At 45.3% G+C, this 24,996-nt stretch overlaps 1 protein-coding gene across 1 annotated transcript in view; it reads right to left on the minus strand.

The window, feature by feature from the left end:
* Positions 1–19,652, minus strand: part of PPP1R14C (protein phosphatase 1 regulatory inhibitor subunit 14C) — an 81,115-nt gene extending 61,463 nt beyond the window's left edge. Inside the window, exon 1 of the mRNA XM_082730391.1 lies at positions 19,213–19,652. Coding sequence (XP_082586517.1) covers positions 19,213–19,521 — 309 coding nt within the window. The 5' untranslated portion in view covers positions 19,522–19,652. The remainder of the gene's footprint in view (positions 1–19,212) is intronic.
* Between the last annotated feature and the right edge of the window lie 5,344 nt (positions 19,653–24,996).

The following is a 24,996-nucleotide window of genomic DNA, read 5'->3' on the forward strand; positions in this document are numbered from 1 at the left end:
CCTCTCCCTCTACTTGCGATTTCTGTCTGTCAAATAGATAAATAAAATCTTTAAAAAGAAAAAGAAAAGAAACAGGCAGCAGTAGGTGAGAAAGAGCTGACAGGGGCAGCCCCACCTTCCAGCAGCTAATGCCAAGCGCAGGCCCCAGCTTAGACCATCAGCCCACCCCAGCCCACCCCACCACACCTCATGAACACCCCTGGGGGGAGGCAAGGAGCAGAGAGGTCCTGTGATGTGAACCAGGGCCCTACCATAACCAAGCAAGATGGCGGCAGTGGAGACGCCATCCATAGACAGGCCCCCTGATGGACAGGTACCAGCAACAGTGGCCCTTAGCATGCCCCCCATTTGTAGTGCAATCTGATGTAAGGACAACTGACTGGCCCCTTCTGGGCACAATGCCAGCCTCCAGAAAACACACGTCTCCATTACACTGGATGTGGTCTTGGGGCTGGCACTAAATTCTGAAAATAAGGAAAGCATTTAACTTCTCATTGGATCCACTAATAGTGCGCTTTTTAAAAATAAATAATGTGCTTTTTTTAAAAAAAATTTAATCACTTTTCTTTTGTAGGGTTCAATTTGTTTTAAAATATTCTGATAGCAACATAAAAGTTCTAATGCTTAGGCCTATTGCCTGTTTACCCAGACTGTCACACACAAAAAATTTTAAATAACTACAATAGAATAAGCTATCCTAGCAATAGAAGAAAATTCCAAAAATTGCCCTTCTTGTACTGAGTATTTAACTTGTAAAGAAAGAAGCATTTAGCTTATAAAGAAAGAAACAACAAATATTCTAAAATTAAAAATGGAAACTCTGGAAGGAATCCCATTATTTAGTAGTTCTCCTTTATGCCTGGTACATAGTAGACCCATAACAAATTTTAATGGGTGACTGGCTGGATGGTTGAATAGATACAGTACTACCGCCTAGATGGTCTGAAGTTAGCTGACCTTCCCTAGGACTTCCACCAGCAGGATGACTCCAAAACCATATTGGGGCATGTTGAAGAAATATAATTAACTAGTCAAAGTCTTTTCTAAAATGAAATCTGAGTATCTTTTCTTTGAGCCTGAGCCTAGAGATTTTAAATACACTTGTCTACAGGCAAGTTCAGACCTGCCCCTTGAATAGCTGATATTTACTAACCATTTACCATTTTAGTGCACGGGTCACCGTGCCAGGAAATGAAAACGGAAGTATTGTGCGCAAGACGGGAAGGCTTAACCCAACATGAAAACACACTCAGCAGAATCTGTAACAGACCCACAGAGAAGCGGTCCCCTGATTTGTGACAATAGTGCACTGGAGAGAGGATGACACTTAATGAATGGTACAGGGTCAATTGGAGGGGAAAAAATGAATCTCGATCCCTACCTTATACCATAAAAATCAATTTCAGATAGATTACAGATCTAAATATAAAAGGTTAATCAGCGAAGCTCCAAAAAGTAACATACAAGAACATCTCCATGACCTTGAAGCAAAGATTTCTCCAACAGGATGCAAAATGCAGAAAACTGGTAAACTGAACAATATTACTATTAAAAACGTCTATTCATCAAAAGACACTTACCATTACAAGAGTGAAAAAAAAGGCAGCTCACAAGGTGGGAGAAAATACTCAAACAACATGTTATTTCTGACCCAGGACGCTTATCTAGGATGTATAAAGATTAGTAGCCAGGATTCATAAAAATCAGTACGACTGACAACTCTACTCAACGTTTTACTTTTCAGTGGGCCAAAGATTTGAACAGGCAAAGAGGATCCCCAAAGTATCAATAAGCGTATGAAAAGGGGCTGAACTTTCTAAGTCCTTGGGTAAATGCCAACTAAAACCCCAATGTGATGGTCTCCCTAAGAGTGAAAGTGAAAAAGAGAAAGCACCAAGTGTTGGCAAGGATGGGAAACAACTGGTCGTCTCCTTACCTCGGTGGGAGTGTAAGTCAGTCTAATTACTCTTGGCTGACATATATACAATCCTCTGGAAATATACAGTCTGCAAAGCCGAACATATGCACTCCTACTAAGCCAGCAATCTCGCCACGATGCGTAGAACCCAGCAGAAACGCAGACATATGTTCACCAAAAGACGTGTGCAGTAACGTTCACAGCACCTCGATTCGGAACGGCCCCAAACTGGAAACCTTTCAAATGCCCATGAGAAGCAGAACAGATGAAAGAGAAGTGTGACCACTCACACGTGGAATGGGATGGCCACTAAAATGAGCAAACTTCAGTGACATGTACCCCCAGGGCCTTTGCCACTGCAGTCATCTCTCATCATAGAGGTTCAGGTGCCCGCGTGACCGCTTACCTTGGGAGGCCCATCTTTGGTCCCACCAAACAGGCCACAGCGTACCCTTTATCCCCCAGGCCTGTTCTGTTTCCTTCACAGCACTTCTCCTGAGCTGAACCCACTTCGGTTTGCTTACTGTGTTTGTGTTTGGAGCACAGACTCTTGGCGCCTTTGGTTCACTGCAGGGTCCCCGGCACCTGGGCCCTGCCGTCTGGCATAGTTACCCAACTGATCTGAAGCTTATATCCACAGAACAGCCTGCATGCAAATGTGTGTATCGGGTATATTTATAATTGCCCAAAACCCAAAGCAACCAAGATGTCCTCCAACAGCCAAATGGACAAATAAAATGTGGTACATTTATACAATGTGACATTATTCAGTTATAAAAAGAGCTGAGCTACCAAGTCACAAAAAGACGTAGATGATTATTAAATGCCTATTGCTAAGTAAAAGAAGCCGGGCTGAAAAGGCTTTATACTGTCTGGTTCCAGTTCTATGCCCTTCCAGAAAAGGCACAACTACAGCAATGCTAAAAAGATTGGCGGTTATCAGGGGCTTGGGGAGAAGTAGAAAGAGCTGAATGGGTGAGGCACAGGAGACTTTTTTACGGCGATGATATTATTCTATGTGATATTGTTTTTTATTATTAATTTTTATTTTTTATAAGTTTTTATTTTTTTATTAACATATAATATATTATTAGCCCCAGGGGTACAGGTCTGAATCATCAGGTTTACACACTTCACAGCACTCACCATAGCACATACCCTCCCCAATGTCCATAACCCAACCACCCTCTCCCTACTCCCTCCCCCCGGCCACCCTCAGTTTGTTTTGTGAGATTAAGAGTCTCTTATGGTTTGTCTTGTTTCAATTATTCCTTTCCTACCCCCCAAACTCCCCATGTTGCCTCTCAACTTCCTCATATCAGGGAGATCATATGATACTTGTCTTTCTCTGATTGATTTATTTCACTAAGTATAATACCCTCTAGTTCCATCCACATTGCCGCAAATGGCAAGATTTCATTTCTTTTGATGGCTGCATAGTATTCCATTGTTATTCTATGTGATATTGTGAGAGTACACATGACACTCTACATTTGTTGAAACCCAGAGAACTCTACAGTGCAAAGAGTAAGTCTTTCGTATGCACATTAAAAAAAAAAAATCATTTAGGGGATTGGGGGATCTCAGGAAGGGATGCAGAATGTGACAAACTAATCTTACCAAGGACACCATGATTTCCCAAAGCGTTACCAGTGCTTAGTTGGCAAAGGTAAAGAATAGAATATGAACAAAATTGTTAGCTTACTTTTTCCTTAATTATTTGCACTTGAAAATAAAAACATCTACTGGGTATTTACCCCAAAGATACTGATGTAGTGAAAAGAAGGGCCATCTGTACCCCAATGTTTATAGCAGCCATGGCCATGGTCGCCAAACTGTGGAAAGAACCAAGATGCCCTTCAATGGACGAATGGATAAGGAAGATGTGGTCCATATACACTATGGGGTATTGTGCCTCCATCAGAAAGGATGAATACCCAACTTTTGTAGCAACATGGACGATACTGGAAGAGATTATGCTGAGTGAAATAAGTCAAGCAGAGAGAGTTAATTATCATATGGTTTCACTTATTTGTGGAGCATAACAAATAGCATGGAGGACATAGGGAGATGGAGAGGAGAAGGGAGTTGAGGGAAATTGGAAGGGGAGGTGAACCATGAGAGACTATGGACTCTGAAAAACAGTCTGAGGGTTTTGAAGGGGTGGGGGGTGGAAGGTTGGGGTACCAGGTGGTGGGTATTAGAGAGGGCACGGATTAAACGGAGGACTGGGTGTGGTGCAACAACAATGAATACTGTTACACTGAAAAGAAATTTAAAAAAAAAAAGGAAAAAAATTTAAAAAAAATAAATAAAAACCTCTTGGCTGCCTCAGAAAGGGGAGAAGGCAAAGCCCCAGAAAATTTGCTCTTAACATGGTAAAGCTCTGTGACAGGGGAGCTGGTGTCCTTGAAGGCGGGGAGCCCTTTCCTCACAGGTGACGACAGGCATACCCACGCCCACCGCCTTTTTAAAAGAACCATAGATTTCTCACATACAAGGAATGCATTCATTGGTTTACATACATTGTAAACAAAATAAAAATTATAATAATGACACTAAAAACACTATTAATATTTATTACCCATCTTTGCAACCCTTTTTCTAGGCATACATGGAAGATAACCTATAAAAAGGACTTTGATCCAGAATGAATGTTATATGATAATAGATATATTATCACTTAACTCACAGGCAATAATTCTCTTGAACTGAAAAGGTAATTCTCTTGAAGCAGCCCGGCAACATTTTTTATCCCGAGGCACTGGCAAGGTTATTCCATAATCATAAACCCTGGTGTGTGACCAAAATTTTCAACCATGGCCTAATTTTTTTTTTTTTTCAAAACAAAAACTTCAAGAGCCTCTGTTCTCTTTTTGGCCAAAGAATGTATCTTTACCTTGAGTATTTGTAATAAGAAGACTGAATCGATCGTGATAAAAAGAGCAGAGATGTTGCTAATGGTACTTTCATAAATACCGCGCGCTTCTTCTGGGATGATTTTCTTAACGTTATTAACCCTCAAAACATCCCTGACAGGGCTGGATCATTTAAAAGAGGAAATTAAAGGAAGCCAAGGATGACGCCTCAGAAACTTACTGTGAATAAAGGCAGGTGCAGGGAGCCTGCTTCATCCTTCTGGGCAGACCAAGCCCATTTCTGCTCCAGGGCGATGCCCCATCTCCCTTATAATGTGATGCCCGCACCAGGCCGGACATCTAGGCATTTGTTTATTTTTTTTTTTTAAGATTTTATTTATTTACTTATTTGTCAGAGAGAGAGAGAGCGCACAAGCACGGGGGGGGGGGTGGGCAGCAGGCAGAAGGAGAGAGAGAAGCAGGCTTCCCACTGAGCAGGGAACCTGATTCGGGGCTCCATCCCAGAACCCTGGGATCATGACCTGAGCCAAAGGCTTAACCCACCGAGCCACCCAAGCCAGGCATTAAGCATTTAAAAGAAACCCAAGGTCAAAACCAATAAGGGATTCTGAAATGAGACAACTTATTTCCTACCACCAGCAGGAAGCCATATGTAGGAACTTTCCCATTTGTTCTGATTTTGTAAAGTGGGGCCAGAGAGAAAAAGACAGCCGGCATTCCTTGAGAAGAAGGCTGGTCTACACCCCACACACCAGACCTGCTCAGAGCCCCCAGCCTCGCACCTGCGGCGGGGGACAGTGGCTTCATCATAATAACTGACTTGAGAACCAATACTTTGCTAAATGTTCTATGTATTCTCTGTATCTCTTTTTTTTTTTTTAAAGATTTTATTTATTTATTTGATAGATCACAGGTAGGCAAAGAGATAGGCAGAGAGAGAGGGGGGAAGCAGGCTCCCCTCCGAGCAGAGAGCCCGATGCAGGGCTCGATCCCATGACCCTGAGATCATGATCGGAGTCGAAGGCAGAGGCTTAACCCACTGAGCCCCCAGGTGCCCCTCATTCTTTGCCCTCCTTCAGTGTCTTTAACTGCTTCAAGCAAGGTGTCAATGACAAACAGACCAGTTCCTCATTTTCTTCTTCTTTAGAGCAAAACGAGTTAATTCAAACTTGGGATATTTCACTTAACAAAGTGCAGCCCACTCTCCCTCTCTGATTTTTATATGAGAATATCCTAGAGGTTTGAGACATGAATGGCAGGTAAATGCTTTTAAAGTCTCAGGCTAGTTTAGACGATGTTCTGTTTACCTAAATACACACGTTTTTATTTAAACATCCATCCATACAAACTGCTTCTGGCAGAAGATTCCTGAATGCTGAACCATCTGGGCTTTGCTGCAGAAATGGGATATTCTAGCTTAACAAAAGGCACTTGTCTACCAGAGATAGTACATGTTATTTTATTTTTTAGTTGTAATATTTGTAGACTCTTTTCGTTGTGGCAAGCATAATCCTGTTTTCACACCAAATCAATGACTCATCTTCTCTTGACTTGTCAGAGAGCTGCCACACCCCATCACCAACAGAAGAAAAACCAGCTGACTAATGAGAATTGTTAGGTAGAGCACTGGCCCTAAGAACCAAAGATCACCTTTACCAATCTGAAATCTCAACACCTTACCTCTTTGGCTTGAAACAGATCGGATTCTTTTAACATCTGCAGAAATGAATGGAGCATCTACATCCATTGTACGACTGACACATAAAATAGAAAAGATATTAACAGATGATTGAAAAAGCAGCTCAGGGCAAAAATATCCTTTAACAAAAGCGAAGGAAGCTGGTAAGACGTCTGTACATTTTATTTAGAAGCCTCGTTTCTCTACTTCTATCACGTGACAGGTAAAAGCTGACGCTTTCAAACAGGTTGGAGAAAAGACCCACTGTGCAACCAATGCTTTATTTAAAGTGAGTTTCCAACTTCACCTCAAAACTCCATCTGTGTGGACAGCTGAAGAGCGCAAGGGCTCCCGTATACTGTTTGTGCAGACTTGGCCATCCAAGAAATACGCAGTACTCTTCCTATGATATGGACCTGAGAATTGATAGATTTGAATTTTTCCAAAGAAATGCCTGAATCCTGTTGATGATTCATCTAATGAATTGGGAACAAATATATAGAATGGGATCCTGTAAACTGTTCAACTAAGATGAAGCATGTTTGGAAATGTATCCAATGATTAGGCACAAGAACTCTGCTCGAGGCACGGGGGCAGACGTTCTAGAATAGCTGGAAATGACCAGAGTGGTGGGAGGTGACCCTCGAGGTCATGGTTTCCAAGTGTGAATCTTCCTCTTTTTCCTGCCAGTAACTTACACTCGGGCAGGGAACTGAGTCTCTCTGAGCCTCAGTTCTGTTGTTTTATTTTATTTTTTTTTAAGATTTTATTTATTTGAAGGGGGGGGGAACACAAGTGGGGGGAGAGGCAGAGGGACAAGAAGACTCCCTGCTGAGCACAGGTGTGGACTCCGGGCTCTTGGACTCCAGGACCTTGAGATCATAACTGAGTCCAAGTCAGATGCTTACCCGAATGAGCCACTCAGGTGCCCTTGAGCCTCAGTTCTGTTGTTTTAAAAATGAGGTAGCTACTGGGGCACCTGGGTGGCTCAGTCCGTTAAGCATCTGACTCCTGATTTCAGCTCAGGTCATGATCTCAGGGTTGTGGAACTGAGCCCTCACTAGGCTGGGAGTTTGCTTAAGATTCTCTCTCTCTCTCTGACCCTCCCTTCCGTGCTTGTGTTCTCTCTCTTTCAAACAAATAAATCTTTTTTAAAAATGAGGTAGCTGGGCGCCTGGGTGGCTCAGTGGGTTAAGAACACTGCCTTCGGCTCAGGTCACGATCTCAGGGTCCTGGGATCGAGTCCCATATCAGGCTCTCTGCTCAGCAGGGAGCCTGCTTCCCTCTCTCTCTCTCTCTGCCTGCCTCTCTCTCCGTCTACTTGTGATCTCTCTCTGTCAAATAAATAAATAAAATCTTTAAAAAAAAATGAGGTAGCTACTTATATGACAGAGTCTTTGTATGGATTGAAAGGGTTATCTGATGGATTGCCTTACGGATTGCATCATCATACAAAATAAACAAATATTATTAAGAGCAAAAAACTCTGCTTTCCACTCCCCCCCAGAACTGTGCATGAAAAATCTCAATTTATTTTATTTTCTATCCTGTGTCATGCTCATTCTCAAACTAACTATAAAATGTCATTCTAGGGATAAATTCCCCAGTGAAAATCAATTTGTTTATACAGATTTCTTCAGCCCCTTTTTTAGGCTACTTCATCTTTTTAAAAAAATTAAATTAAAAAAAATTTTATTTCCTAAAGCTGCTACCATTTGCCCTCTCAGATGCTCATTTTATATCAACGCAAGTTAAAAATAAATACCACTATTACTTCATTGTGAACGGCCAAGGTAAAGGACAAATAAAGGAAGAGGAAAAGCCTCCCAAGAGCCAATATTATAAGTTAGACACCAAAAATTTTTAACTCAAATACGCCAGCTCTTCTTAAAGGTTAACCTAATTAAATTTTTCTTTAAAAGGCAGATAGGGTACCTATGATATCAGCAGTGTCAAGATTTCAAATTTAACCTAGAAGTCAATAGTGGGAAGTGCTGGAGGAGGGAAATAAAGTGTTTTGTTTTTTTCTTTTGTTTTTTTTTTTTTTGATGATTTGAGAATTTATTTACAATCATTGAAAGGAGATGGTTCTAAAAAACATACAAGGAATTACAGTCTCCTTAAACTTGGAATGTTTATTACATATATTTCAACATTTAAATAGAAGCCCATTTTCAAAAGCAATTTTCTACTACTTTCTCATAAAAATATAAAAAGGGACAACATTCATATTTTTAAAAATCCATATTTAGCCCAAATCAGGGTTTTTCTACAAATGGTACCTCTTTCCAAAAAGCTTAAAAGACATCACAGAATGATGTCATGCGAAACTAAGTAATTTCACCACAGCAGATTATTTTACTTTTAAGAAACATTGTGCAGTATTTCTAACTTACATGCTACATTTCAACTGTGTATATGGTATGTAAACACACCAGATTAATCCAAGGCACTCATATTTATGTAGTAGAGTGTCAGATATGACCAATTTCCATGTAAACCATCAAGCTGAGATCAAGAGTTGGAAATAAGGTGTTTCAAAAGGCTTCTCAATCTGATTCTTCCTATCCAAGCCATGTTACCCAAGAGACTACACCAAGGGAAGGATGGATACACTCTCATTGAGCTACTGGAATTAGCTCTGCAAGTAGATGCTCCTTTGGTGAACTAGCCTAATGCCTGTCTCACGTTTGCCTTAAGAGAGAAAGACCCTTCGGTTACCGCTTTAAGTATCACCCTGTCTTCAATAAACCCCATTTTCTGCAGTGCAGGGCACCCCTATCATAGAAGCTCTGAAGCGTACAGCCTAAAAACCCTAGACCACCCTCATTTTTTCAGATAAGGAAAGAAAACCTGAAAACAGAAGTCTGGCATGAATATGACTTGCCAAGACCATCCAGCTAATTAAGCAGCATCCCAACTAGTTCAAGTCCCACAGGCCGGGGTCTCTTCCCATGACATCCTGGGAACAATGGACGTGCTTTGAGTCCATAGATTTCATAAATGCCAAGAAGGTTCCAGAGCCCACAAATAATATATTCATTGATTCCTGTTCATTGATTCCTGAAGTTCGCTTGTTAAGCGATTATTTTGTCTTACTTAAAGCCCTACTTCCTATAGATAATTAAAGTGTGCTTAGTCATTTACATTTTCAAGTGAACAAATTTATCATATCCTTTCCTGTGAAAGGGCTTTGAGTAAAAGAAGCAGCACAGAGTCACTATGTAGTAAAAGAACGTACTGAACTAAGACAACCGCAAACAGGACATAGGCTCTGCCCTCATAGGATTCGATCACATGGACACCTCCATTCTTCTCCTGTAACAGAAAGGATTCCTTTCTTTTTCTTTTGCCCTTAAACAATGTTAAAGGACAAAGGCTTCCTAGTCCCCTTTCCTCATTTTGCAAATATCTGCTGGAAATGAATGAACCCCATCAACCAACCCACCAATCCATCAATCTTCCAAAGTTCCTTCCACAGTTGGCCCTGAGGAATCTTCAAAAAAGGAAAAGCCCTTCATTGATCATTTTTTTCCTCAACCATAAAGTCATGTGTTAGAGATGAACCTGCACTCCGGTGTCTTCTTTTTTCTCAGGTCTTACACAGTGAAACAGATTTCCAGAGCACCAGTCCTGACTCAGAAAAACCTGGTGAGACCTTACTGGCCGAAACTTTGAAGCGGACGCAGCAATCTTGGCTCTCATTCCCTGTCCTAATAAGACTTGTATGAGCCTGTTGCTCTGAATCTTATCTCCTGATGGAAAAGAGCTCGGCCCCTCTTGGCCCAGCAAGCACAGCCACTCTCAGGGAAATGAACAGTGACTGTGCAAATAAAACAGGATTCTTGTACATACTGAAAATATAAAATTATAGAGAAGAATGGCAGTAACCTGTGATTACGTCCTCGGAAGACTTTCATCCCCCTGCCTCTGTGCTTTATTCCATTGCCACTTCCTTGCCATTCACGGGCTCATAGGGCTGCACAGATATAATTCACAACCAGGGGAGTGAGCTGAAAGTTTGAGTCAACAATGCAAAGGTAGACTTATAACCCAGGCAAATCCAAATGACATTAGTGTAGTTAATTGAGGTGTGTCTTTCTGAAACGCACAGTTCCAGAAAACGGTCTGGAGGACGAGTTTCGGTCACACTCACTTGAGGGCCAGGTGCTAGACACCTTAGGGCACCCAGGTGTGTGGGGCCTCAGGGACCACCCCCCCAAGATCATACCCTCATGAAGCTGCAAGAGACAGGATTACAGACGTGTTCCAAGAAAGGGGGAAGGAAGCACAAGCTCCTGGAGGCCAGTCAGACAAGCTGCCATGAGGCAGAGTAAGGTCTCACCAGAGAAGCTTCTAGAGGAGATACCCCAAGGGTGAGTCTGAAGAACAGGTAACAGGTGGACAAGTGAGGTAGGAGAGGTAGGGAGAGATGGTCTGGCAGAAGGAGAAGCAAGTCTGAAAGAGTCCTGTCTGCCCTGCATGAGGATCTCAGGGGGAGGGGACAGGGGCAAGAGATGGGGTTACAGAGGCAGCAGGCAGGGCGAGCCCCTGAGCACTGGTTGCAGCCGAAGGGCTCATCTTTTGCCATGAAGGCCCATGGGCCATAAGAGGATCCAGTCTGGATTTCAGAAAAACACTCTGAATGGCCGCAGTGAGGGACAGCTGGAGGGGAGGGCTCCGAGGGGGAGGTCCCGGCCCAGGAACCAGAGACCACTATCTGTTCCTGATTATGTCATCCAGAAGGACGTGGCCTCTGACCGGAGCCTATTGGTCAAGCCCTCCATAGCTCTATTCCTTGCAGAGTTACTGCAAGGATGGGTTATCCAGTAGGAACTCAATAAATGGAGCTGCTGGGCGCAGTGGCAGCATCACAGCTATGTGCCTCTGGGGTCAGCATGATCGTAGACAGGGACAGGTCACAGCTTCTCTGGTGCCCCACGATTGCAGAGGAAGAAGAGGAGGTCTGCATAGGAAGGTAAACTCATCTACCAACCAGGGAACCATGAGGTTTCCGTGGAGCATCTAAGTGCAGTTGTCCATTTCTTTCTTTTTTTTTTTTTTAAGGTTTTATCTATTTATTTGACAGAGAGAGAGAGCGAACACACAAGCAGGGGGAGCAGCAGGCAGGGGAGAGGGAGAAGCAGGCTCCCTGTTGAGCAGGGAACCCGATGTGGTACTCCATCCCTGGACCTTAGGATCATGACCTGAGCTGAAGGCAGATGCTTAACCGACTGAGCCACTCAGGCGTCCCTGGAGATGTCCATTTCAAAACTCTCTGAGTATGTCTGGTCCTCAGAAAACTGATCTGGGCTAAAAATACAGATTGAAGAGCTGTCAGCATATAGCCAGCAACTGAAGCCACGGGAATATTCGTACCACCCAGAAAGAGTGTGCAGGGTGGGGGGGGGGGAATCATCACAGAAGGCAGCGCAGGGGTCCAAAGACAGACCCTGTGCAACATCAGACCAAAGAGATGGACAGAGAAGGAACCCAGAAGGGGGCTGGCGGAGTGGGAGACCCAACGAGGCTGCCCCTGGAGCCAAAGGTTTCCCCAAGGAGGGGCAAAGGGTGCCTACAGAGGCAGGAGTCCAAGGAAAATAAAGACTCATGAGGTCCCCCTGGACTGAGGAACAGCACGGTCCTCAGGACAGCTGTGGTGCATCAACAGTGTCTGGAGAAGGATCCAGGAAAATAGATAGTAAGAGTAGCAACCAGAGGGGATACAGGATTGAGGAAGGGAAGCGTTTTTCATGGCAGGCAATGGCTGCTCCTGGTTCTAGCAGGGAGCTGGGCTGCAAACCCGTCCCAGGCAGGAGAGAGATGAAGGGAAGAGGGCCCTGGGCATCCGCACTGGCTGGTGCAGGACAGGGCCAAGGACTGGGCCGCAGGGAAGGAAAGAGCAGGGAAAAGTTGCCTTGAAAAGACAGATGATGGTTTGAAATAGCCGTGAAATAATCAAGCACGGCCTGGGGAGACTAGGGAGTAAACCGCAAAATGAGATGGTGCCCACAGTGGGAAGAAACCATGCAGACCTGGCTCTTCCCTCCTCTCCAAACAGGGGCTCCTCTGCGGAGCGCTGTCAATGAGGTCTGGTTGGCCAAGAGCAGCCAGGTGGTTTCAGAGCTGGGAGAAAAGCAAAAGACCCTGGAAGCAAAAAATGTGAATCTCAGGCAAGAACCCGAGGCAGAGCTGGTGTGTCGGGGCACAGCAGAAGCAGAGGGAAAGAGGGTGGGCAGGAGACAGGGGGAACATCAGATTCTCAAAAGAATTCCCTCGATCTAAGCTGAAAAAAATCAATGCACTGCAACCACAATTTGTAAACTCCTGTTTGGAGCAAGTAAGTCAATGAAGGTACGTGTACTTTTCAACAACGCTGAAATAAAACAGTCATAATGCAAAAGTGGGATATGAATTACTGTAACAAAACCATAAATCTGGTTTTTCTTTTCCTAGCCGTGACTCTTAACAAAGAAATGCCACCAACTCATTCAATGCTAAAACATGTTTTCTGGTGATTGACTCTTTTTCATTCATTTCAGTAAAGGCTTAATGACTGAAGAACTGTGCTCTACCACACCAGGACAGGCGCAGAGAAAATTAATGCAGATTGAAGTTTAATTTCTCTATACATACAAGAAAACCCACCAGAACTTCCAGAATAAGGAAGATTCTAGGAGAAAAGGGAATGATAGACGATTTGCCCATGTTCAAGTTCAAACACATACCAACATCCCTGACCCAAGTATCCACTCATCTTCTCCAAGTTCTACCAGCAAACAGATGTGAATGCCTTCTCTCTTCCTTCCTGTCCTCTGTCCACATGACAGAGAATAAGTGATAGTGGCTGGTTATGGTTCCAGGTCCAAGGGCAACTGCATACCTACTGTGTTCCAGATCTATGTTCCATGCCTTTCCCATCTGGTCCACACAACAACCCTGCCAAGAGGGCAAGGTGATCCCCTTAAATAGAAGGGGAAGATGGGGCTCCAAGAGGTTATGGAAATTGCCTAACTCTCACGACCACTGAATGCTGGGTCACAGTGAGACTTCAGGCTCTTCAAGCAATGGAGCACTGACTCTCTTAACTGCCGCCTTCACCCCGAATTTCCCTAACTCTGTTCCAAGGGGAAGCATGTGAAGTACTTTTCTTCCCTTGGCAATGGAGAATTCTTTTATTCATAGACTTCCGACATGCTTCATTGATTCCTTACAGATTGCATTTATGGAGGTTTAAAAAAAAACAAAAGCAGGTTTTTAAAAAAGTCTATTCATTCTCCAATACCCAAACCCATGATGCTTCACCAAATAACCCACAAACCAAGCTCTCGTCAATAGGTTCTACCTTCTGGCTCAGGTACTAAGAAAACAGCAAAACAGGAGAAGGTGATGTCGTAGAGTGGGACTCTATATACAAAACAAGGACCTGAACTTCAAACTAGAAGCCTCATCCAGGCATAAGAACAGCTCCCTGATGGTGGGATTTCCCTGTACACGCAAGATCAGTCAACTCAGGGGCTCCAACAGCCACTTCCGGGGAGTAGACAATACACGGAAGTTCTTGGAAGGTGCCCAGTGCTGTCCTGCCTTGAGGAGCAGTCGGTGCATGGGGAAGGGATGGGGGAACGTGGACCTGCACGGGCACGTTTCAGCCGTGGGCCCTGGGGCAACTTTCTGGCATCTCCATGACTCAGTTTCTATACACACAAAATGAGAATATCGGAAACTGTGACTAGGAGTACATGAACCATACTTGATGCATTGAGAGCATTTCATAAACACCAGCTAATTCTATTACATATGTTCAGGTTTTTCTTTCTAGAGGAGTATTTTTTTTTAAGATTTATTTATTTATTCTAGAGAGACAGAGGGGGAGAGGGACAAAGGGGGAGAGAGAGAGAATCTCAGGCAGACTCCCTGCTGAACATGCAGCCATGCGGGGGGCTCGATCTCACCACCCTGAGATCATGCCCTGAACTGAAATCAAGAGTCAAACACTTAACTGACTGAGCCGCCCAGGTGCCCCTTAAGGAGTATTTTTAAAACTGCATGCCACTGTCCAAAAATGTTATGGAATCTATTTATTTTTTAAATTAACTTACTTTGTTAGAGAGAAAAAGAGCATGAGCTGGCAGGGAGAGGGCTAGGGAGAGAGAGAATCTTAAGCAGGCTCCATGCCCCACAGAGTGGGAGGTGGGGCTCGATCTCACAACCCTGAGATCCTGACCTGAGTCAAAACCAGGCATCAGACACTTAACTGACTGGGGCACCCAAGTGCCCCTAAAATCAACTTAGAGAGTCACAACCAGCAATTCTGGAAAAAGAAATAGAACAGAATATTGTATTTAAACACGAATAAAGTCCTCTTTTGGATGACGCTTGTCATTTTTTCTCTAGCATCCACAGTAATATTGAGCACAGCTTTGTGAATCCATGTGTCTTTCATACATCCATGTGCCCGTGTGTCAGGCAGCAGTCTAAAGGGTATTTCTTTCTAGGGTCACCATCAAAACATTTGGAAAAACACTGATTTACAGAACGAACAATGACAGGGAGTCAGGGAATAGGCAAAGGTATAACATGACAGGAACCACATTTTAAAATGCAGACAGCTGGGGCACCCGGGTGGCTCAGTCGTGCAGCATCTGCCCTTGGCTCAGATCATGATCCCGGGGTCCTGGGATCCAGCCCTGCCTCCGGCCCCCTGCTTGGCAGGAAGCCTGCTTGTCCCTCTCCCACTCCGCCTGCTTATATTCCCTCTCCTGCTGTCTCTATCTCTCTCTCTCTCCAATGAATAAATAAAATCTTTGAAAATAAAAAAATAAATAAAATAAAATGCAGACAGCTGCAGAGGGAAAGCCTAAATGGACCCTCAGGGTAACCGAGGAAATGCCCTCCGCACACAAGTCTGTTTACGGGGAGCTGCTACAGGAATTGCAATAATCTGAGGTTAACAACAGGCTTTTATTTCCAAAGCAAACCAAATTGCAACACTGGAAGTACAGATGTTATCTGGATGCTGGGCAAGATGAGAAAAAATGATTATGACTTACCCATCTTGCAATACTTGTCAAAGGAGATACAGTGCCAGATTTCAAATGTTCTTAAAAACTGTCTGGGTTTGGACGAGATATGAAAATGTCTCAAAACAGAAATCCTTCAATGTGGCTACAGATCCATCCTCTAACAGTTCCATTATAACCAAATCCCTGGCTGGAAAATTTAACTATCTGTACAAGAAGATGAAATGGAAAATAACTATAAACATAACTAAGCATTTCAGAACTTAGAAAAACACTTCTCTATACATCCAAAAGCCTGTTTGATGTGGTGTGCCGCAATACTGCCCTTACACTGGTCCTGGGTCTTAATCTCCCCACACCCAGCCCCCTGCAGAGTTCCCAGGACCCACTGGACCCACCAGAAGTGCTGCCCTTCTTGTTTCAGGCCCCACTACAGCTCCCCAGAGTTTCCTGATCCAATACCAAGCCTTTTCCAGAGCATGAATAGGCTCCTCCTGGATCTGTCCCCCCAAGGGGGCCTTTGCCACCACTGGCCTGAGCCAAAGGTATGACAAAGAGGGACAGAGGGTATAGACAGAGAGTGGGTATGGGAGTGGACACAATGCTCTTCACCAGGTGAGACTGTACCACGGGGAGAAAAGAAAGCAGGCCCAAGGCCTGGGGATTCTCCAGCTGCATACCAGCTGTGAGCCCTGGGAAGTCCGAGAATTCAAAATTCAAACTTCGCCTTCCAAGTCACTATGGAGATATCACTGTCAAGGTAGGCAGACAGAGTAAATTTTATATCATGCTTGTTACAACTGCATTATCTTTAAATAGGTAGACCTCTGCTTTGAGGGCCTCCATCTGTTCTCTTTGCCTGGGCCCCTGCAAACTTACGAGGCAGGCCTGGTGCTGAGTGGGTTCATATGGCCATCCCTGTGCCCTGCCGTTCACCAGCTCTGCGGGCTTGGGAGAGCCGCTGACTCTGTGTCTCAGTTTCCTCGTCTGGAAAGCAGATAACAGCACCCTCTTCATAGGGTTGTTGTAAAGACTAAATCAATTAGTCCGCACACAGTGTCGAGAGCAGCGCCTAACAAGCACTCCACACATGCCGTCTCTAGATTTTTCTCCATATCGAATCGACGGTCACTGCAAACTTCGAACTCAGACTACAGCCAGGAAGGTGTTCTGTGTATTTCTTCCTTCCCACTCCTGATTTAAACATCGTGCTTTACGCCTCTCCAAAAGATCACTATTTTCTGTTCCGGAAAGGACAAGTCTTCCAACTGCTGACCGGCCTGATAGACATTCTTCTGAAATTAAATAGGGGTTCATCATCTCCCCCAGCTTGGCAGAAAGCTCAGGCCTCTGGCCAGTTTGAAGTCTGGCAAATTCGCTTTCTGTGTCAATTGCATGAAATGAAAATTTGACAACATTACCAATTTTAATTGTAAAAGGGACAGTCCCTACCCTCTGTATTCATGAAATTCAGAGCTATTAGCCCAAGACAGTCCCTCTCGATTAAGAGCAGAGGCTGAAATACTTGAAGCCATCAGCAAGGAAAGGCTACCAGACCAGAGAAACTAAGCTAAAAATAGAGCCCCACCAGTGCAGAAATAGAGGGAAGAAAACAATTCTCTATATGTCTACTTAGGAGCCCACATGCTTTTTGTCATTAAGGGAAGCTGTATTGTCAGCTTGGTAATTAATTACAAACTGCCAACAACCTTCTCAATGACCAATATTCCTCCAACCTACAGTGAGAGAGCAAACAACTTGAAGAGAACACTTGCCACATTGTAATGGCACACTGAGGGCACAGAGCCCCCTCTCAAATCTCTAGTTCGCTGTAGGTCAGAAGGTCTAAAACGGGAAGCGAAATGTACAAGGAAAAGATTCAAGGTCATGTTTACCCTTTCCAATATATTTTTAACCTACACATTCAATACAGTGAACATCCAATCCACCATCCACCCCCTCCGCCAATTATTCTGAAGAATTTTTAAGATTTTTGATTTGCCAATATGCTAAGGGGCCAGAACTCTCTAGCTTCCCCCCAACTACCCCTAATTAGTCTTCCCTAAAAGGAGTGCTGCTCAAGCACTGTGCATTTCAACAGCAGTATTTCTATTAAATCTTCTCCAAATCCAAAATGGAGTATAAAGGTCAGTATGAAATAAATAAAAATTAACTGGATTCTACAGAGGCAAGACCGAGCACATCCATCCACCCAACAGTCATCCCATCTAAATCAAATAGTGTTTCTTGCAAGAGTTTTGCCAACTTCCTACCAAAAAAAAAAAAAAAAAAAAAAAAATCAATCCCAGGAACACTTCCTGTGTTGGCCAGTGTTTATTTACGCAATTAAGATGGCTTTTTGTAAGAGCCAGGCTGGAGAAAAAATATATTTTTACAAGCCCATTAGTCATATAGTCAAGCTTCATTATATGCTGATCATTCATCAGTAGTCCCTAATGAGGATGCTGTTGCCTCCTACCATGAGAACGTGAAGGAAAGGATGTGTTCACAATAGGCCATAAAATGTGTGAAAAACAGAATACCCCAAACCAGGAGAAAAGCCAATGAGTTCATCTGGCTCTCTCGCTCTCTCTCTCTCTCTCTCTCTATTTTTTTTTTTTTTTTTTTTTTTTTTTTTTTTTTTTTTTGCTGAACAGCGTTAACAGCCCTATGGACACGAACCTGCTTTAACTGAGAAGCCGTCTCCTTAATTATTAATTCCCTCCATTTTCCCACCCTTCCCAAACTCCACGCCCTTCAGAGAAGTACAATACTTCATTCAGAATCGCTGTTATTAAAGACTCTCCTGGGCAATCATTTTGGCTTCAGGCATTTTTCTAGCAGACGTCTGCTACAGCTTATTCTAAATCTTCCTCCTAACACCAGGCATCTCTGCAACCGTCGGACTCGGGTGTGAACCTTAGCCCCTGAACGGTGGGAAGTCACAGGGTCCTCGCGGAGGGAAGCTGGTGGATTCCGAGCATCGCGCAAACCACCCGCAGAGCTACCTTCCTTTCATCCAGAACCTTTCGAGGCTGCCAAAAGCTCTCACTCGGCTCCCATCAATGGGAGTAACCGAGCTCGACCAAGGGAGTTAAAATCTGCTTCAACAAAGCCTAACGTGTGCGGCTTGGGGAAATGCAAGGATAAATTATGGGAGCGCGCGTCGGGGCTGGTTGCAAAAGGGAAAGCGTTCATCTCCTGATTTTGATGTAGAATTTCAGGAACCAAGGGGTCCTCTGGGATCCCCAGAACCTCTCCTCTCCGATAAGCAGCTTTCAGGTCCCTTCCCTGCTCCCTCCCCACAGAAGCCGGGATTGCTAGGATCTCAGCAGTTAAGAACTGTTCTTGTGGGGTTAGGCGCAGCTGGCGTGAGCCCTTCCGAGCCCCGCTGCGTGGAGCTGCCTCTGGAGCCTAGAAGCGCCCCCCCCCCCGCCCCCGGCTCCGAGAAAAGCAATGTGCTAAGCAAAACCCATCCTTCCTTACTGCCATCCAAGGGGCCCGCACCTCTGAGGGCACCGGGCATCTGGACCCAGGCAGAGGCGTCCCAACTGTCGCGCCCCGGCGCCAGAGGGCACCCCGGAGAGAGCACGCCCTGCGCCTAGCTCCCAGAGCTGGGTCCCAGGGGGTCAGGGGCCCAGGGACAGAGAATTCCTGTGTGGGCACCGAGCGGCGAGGGAGGCCCACGACCCTCCCGGCCCCGCGCTCAGGTACCTCGCAGCCATACAGCTGACCCAGCTGCTCCACGATCCACTCCTCCAGCACGAGCCGCTTCCGAAGCTCCTTGCGATCGTATTTCACTGTCACTTTTCCCTGCTGGTGGCGTCGCTGCTGCTGCTGCTGCTGAACCTGCCCCGCCGCGGTCGCCGTGGCCACCGGCGCCGAGTCCTCCCTGGAGGAGCCTGAGCCACTGCTCGAGCCCGGGCTGCCGGCGCCGCCCCGGGGACTCTGGAAGAAAACCCGCGCGCCGCCGCCGCCGCCGGCCCCACCGGCCGCCTCGCTGCTGCCCGTCGCCACCGACATGTCCCCGCGCGCGCCAGAGCCCGAGTGCTGCCCGGAGGAGGGGCGCGCAGAGCGCGCCCGGCGCCGCTACCACCTCCGGCCGGGCAGCGGCATGCGAGGGGCTCGCCCGCACCTGCTCCGCGCGCCGCGCACGCCCGGCAGCCCGGCTCCAGGGGAGGTCGGGAGGAGCCGAGGCGACAGCGAGGAGGACGGGCGGGGGAGGGCGGGGAACAGGGAGGGGCGGGGACCGCAGCCTTAAAGACGCCGCGGAGGACCCTCTCGCTCCAGCCCCGGGAGGCGGATCCCGCGCGTCGCAGGCACTGGGCCCGGGGCGTGGGAGCGGCGCGCGGAGGCGGGAATGTGTGCGCGCAGGCACGCGCAGCCGCCTGCGCGTAGACACCGGAGAGGGCTGTCTCGGGTCTGGTGCCAGAGATGGTCCGCCGCGCGGATGACGGTGTCCTCTCCTGCCAGAGACGCGGAATTGCGCTTTTGGCCCCCAGCGGTGCGGGAGCGCACGCTACCCGCCGCCTCCTGCGGCGTCGGCCCCGCGCTGCCCCGGGGGCAGGGTTCCGCCGGGAGCGGGACGCGCGGAGGGACGGCGCCGCAGGTTCCTCGCGAAGCTTTCCTTGCCTCTCCCTCTTCGGGTGGCGGGGAAGCGTCTCTCTCCCTCCTGGCCCCACCCTCCAGCTCCAAACACATTCCTATTCATGCCACTTCCTCTCTCAGATTGTGAGAAAAATTGACGAGGCGATGTTTGTGCAATCAGACGATCAAAGCGCCTGAGAAATTCTCTTCAGACCAGTTTTTCTCTCCTTACAAAGTGTCTGTTTATTCGGAGACAGAGCATTCTTATATCTTTGTATCTAAAGGACCGCAAGCTTGATCCACCGCTTGGCTAAGAGGCTGGGGACCTCCAGACAGCAAACATTTCTCTAAAGGAGTCAGTGCTGTTCACTGGGCTTACATTTCTAGTATTGTATTCCCTGCCTAGTTTGCTTTCCTCTCTCTCTCAATACCCCTGCCAAGCTACCCCTTTTTACCGGGGAAAGCTACCACACTAATTTTACTCTGAAAACATCAGGCTGCCAAGTAGAGTTACAAATGAATGAGCTTATTATAAGGTTTAGGGCAAAGAGATGGGAAGGGAAATTATAAACAGAAAAGTGCATGTGTATGTGTGTAAAATTATAGGGAGACACTACTATATGTCTCCTCTGCATTGCATTTCTGTTCAGGCAACAGAAAGGAAACACAAAGGTGCTCCAACACAGGTAAGTGGCTTTCAAGAACTTTTTGAAAAAGCTGGTGAGGTTTACCAGCAGCTACTCAAAAAAGTTTCTCGGAAGGAAAGTAGATAAAGTTGATTTCTTCTGAGCATTTTCTAGGGTATCCCTCTGTGGGATTCTAGACCAACAGCTGCAAAGGGAAATAAAAGACATAACCAGAAATTTTCTCCCCAGCTTTTCTGGCTCTGCAGTCAACTGGTGTGCAGGGCTTCTCTACCCAGATTTATGATCACCTTTGTTCCGTCCCTTTAAGGTTTTCACCAAGAGCCTGAGAAGGGATTTTCCCCAAGTTCCATGCCTGAAGTTCCTCAGCAGGACAAGGCAGGCCCTGAAGAGTGAAAGGAAAGGATCTAATGGGGGATTGTGTCAAATGGGATGGCTGGTGCGGGGGCCCTGGAGTCCTATCACCATTAGAGGGGGTCAAGGCTGAAACCTTTCTTCCCATGGCAGAAGCCAGCTGTCCTCAAGTTAGGTTCCCCACCCAACTTTTCACAGACAAGTACTAGGATTGGCCCCTAGAGACTGATGACTGTTTTCCACGTCACCTCCACACCCACCTGCCTGGGGCATCAGAGGTGTTCTAAATTCTGAGTGGGTAGCCAAGAGGGTGAGCTCCTCTGCTGGCAGGGAGGAAAAGGTTGGAAGGCAGGGGTGATCAATGACAGAATGAGCTTGTCTGTCTCCAGCCATCTGGCCCTGGTCCAAGTTAGCTAGCACCAGCTTTAAGCGGCCGAACCAACCAGGAGAATTTCAATCAAAACAAAATCAGCTAAAATTATAGTTAGCGAAGGAGAAAACTGCATAAAATCTGCATAAAAATCTGCCCCTCATTCTGGCACTAGGACCAGGCTCTACCAATATTTTGAAAAATTGTGCCTATGATCCAGGAGTATGGCAAAGAGTGGAAAATTCCAACCAATTCCAGCTCCTTTGAGTCTCTGGACAATGAGTTCAGTCATTCAAGAACAACTTCAAAGAGTTTATGAAAATTCACTAAGTTCTTTCTGAGAAATTCTTGTGTCAATTTTTTTTTTTTTTCACTGTGTAGGATCCTTTTTTCCTTTGTGCTTAAAACTCAGCTTTCTCTTACGACTTCAAAAATGACAGGTACTAAGAGATATGTAAGAAGAAACTTAGGGTTTTCGGCATCTTCACTTGTAGGAAAATAGCCTGTGAGGAGTCAGTCAGTGTCTTCCCTCACAAACACTGACCTTCAGTGGCCCAAATGAGTCACCTTGACTTACAATTAGGAGTTGAACTAACATGAAAGTTCCTTTTCCTGTAAATCCACTTGCCCCACCCAGGACATGATATACACTCGGAGGGAATTCCCCACCACACAGACACACACAGACAGACAGATACACACACACACATGCACACAAACACACACACGCACACTTTAATTCCATGTTTCAAAATATTTGGGAGTAAGGGGCTTATTCACAGACCAGAGACCCTTTACATAGATGACTATATTCAGCAAAACCAGCAATATTTCTCATCTTCAAGACTATTCATTTTTGTTCAAGGCAAGCATTTTCATTTCTAAACTTTTTAGACAAGATTTTTCACATGCTGGTTAATCAAAAACAATGAATGGTTTTTAGTGACTTGAATGGTCTGAGAATGTTCTAGAACACAAGAGATGAGCTTTTTCCTTAAGGCAGTTACTCACTACTGTGAAAGCAACCTAAGGAAGATTCATCAATATCTTTTCTTCATAGCTTCACACTTTCTTAAATTGCTCTCTGATTTGGAGAAAGTATCTTTTATGAATTATATATAGTTCCTTCATCTCTGAAAATGATCTTTATGCCCAAAGTTTGTTAAATAAGATGACTTTATCAGGGGTCCCAATTTTCTTCACCCCCCAAGGGAAGCAAAGATTAAATACAAATATTTATGCTCAGATGCAAATTTCCTTACTCCTTACAGACTAGATGTGGCAATAATTATGCAACACTTGGTAACCTACCTTGAGGCTGTGATAATGATAGTCCCTAGGGCCCAGGAACCTGAACAGAGAAATCTTATCTGGACTCGTGAATGTCAGCGATAAGCTTCCTACATCCGAATTCTCGGCAAAAGTGTGGTAAAGCCAAAAGACAAATCAAAAGTAATTTCAAGTCTGGTTTTCATTGTAAAAATAGAAGAAATTCAGTCTGTCCTGTTGGATTCTATCTGTTACCCATAGCATTTTCTCTTTACAGAACACAGTCCATTATTTCATTATTCTTTATGCAGTGAGAGCGCTAATGTTGATAGCCTACCAATGTCATTTTTCTTTTGGCTACCGTTTCATCCTCTTTTTCTTTTCCTCCTCTAAACTCTGGGATTTTGATTGTATTGTGCATTACAATTTGGAATCATAATTCCCAAACAAACTTGGCCACTGCTTGTATAAGTAACCAGAGCAACAGCAGTCATTGTGACCATTCTACAGTTTTGTCTCCACAATTACCAGAAGTTCTTACCCGACTGTTCAGAGAGGATGGGGGTTGGAGCTGCAAATCCAGAGCTTCATCTCATCCCTTCTAACAGAGGCTAAATGTCCTACACCTTCTTCTAAGCCTAGCTTATATTTTGTCTTTCTGTAACACTAGGGCCAAATTTGTCTGTGGAGGAGCCCGTTATCCCCCACTTGGCCGATACCTTCTTGCCCTCCCCATTTCATTGCCAGACATTTTGGAAGAGCTGCCCATTCCTCCCTTGTGTCTGTCTTCCCCGGTCACCATTAAGTCCCCCACAGTCCAGTGGCCACCACAGACTGAAGGCACCAACCAAAGTCACCAAGGAACTCCATGTTGCTCAATTTAATGTGTGCCTTCCAGCTCTTACCTAACTTGACCTCCTGCCACATTTGACAATCTTGAACCTCTCCAGGCTTTTCAAACTCTCTCCTCTTTTGGCTCTTGTGCCGACATCCTCCTGGTTTCCCTGCCACGTCTTTGTCTGTGTCTTGTGAACTCCTTTTCCAATACCCCTGCCTTTAAGATTCTATCCTCTTCTCTTTGATCATTCACACACTTTCTCCAGATGATTTTGTCTCTGGCTAAAGCTTCCATTTGGACAAGCTACCATCTACGTGCCACCAACCCCCCAAATCATGAGCTAGAGCAGGTTTCTGGTCGAAGCTTCAGATCCACAGAAATACTGTATTTCCTGCCAAAGCACTGAGCATAGATGTGTGTAGTTAAAGTACACAGGTGTACACCTATATCAGTTCCTTAGAGAACAAAATACAGTAGTCCCCCCTTCTCCACTGGGGTATATTCTCAGGAGCCCCCCTCATGGACATCAGAAACCACAGACAATACCAAACCCTATATATGCTATGCTTTTTTTCTCTACACACATACTTACGATAAAGTTTAATTTATAAATTAGGCATAGTAAGAGATTAGCAACAATAACTAACAATGAGGGCTCTTGGGTGGTTTAATTGGTTAAACGTCTGCCTTCGACTCAGGTCATGATCCAGGGATCCTGGGATCGAGCCCTGCATCTGGCTCTCTGCTCAGTGTGAAGCCTGTTTCTCCCTCTCCCACTCCCTCTGCTTGTGTTCCCTCTTGTGTTGTGTCTCTCTCTGTCAAATAAATAAATAAAATCTTTAAAAAAATAAATAAAATAAATAATGAAATAGAACAATTATAACAATATACTGTAATAAAAGTTGTGTGGATGTGGTGTTTCTGTCTCAAAATATCTTATTTGTACTGTACTCAGTACATCACTCTCGTGATGATGTGAGATGATAAAAGGCCCACGTGATGAATGACGTGAGGGGAGTGACATAGCGTTCGTTGTGCTGCTGTTGACCTTCTGACTTGTCAGAAGGAGGAACATCCACTTCTGGACCGCCCTTGACCATGGGTAACTGATACCACAGGTAAGGGGTAGGGGAGCTACCATACATAGTTCAGTGAGTGTGTGTTTGGCCATGGACTGCCCAGTAAAGGGTGCTCTGGCTCAGCATTTTCCAGACATTCAATAAAAAGCACATTTATGTCATGACCCAAATATATATGCATCCACATAACTTACCCAGATTCCATGTAATACACTCCTGACATGACCTAGTCTCTTCTGTCCTTTTCATTATTTGGAAGGAATGCCGGTTACGATCTACTGACTGATTTCCCAACCCACTGAAGGGTTGCAGCCCTGAGTCTGGAAAGAGCTGCTGCCAGCCAGAGCTGTGCCTACG

Source organism: Mustela nivalis, assembly GCF_964662115.1.
Source record: "Mustela nivalis genome assembly, chromosome: 5".
In the NCBI taxonomy this organism is placed as follows: Eukaryota; Metazoa; Chordata; class Mammalia; order Carnivora; family Mustelidae; genus Mustela; species Mustela nivalis.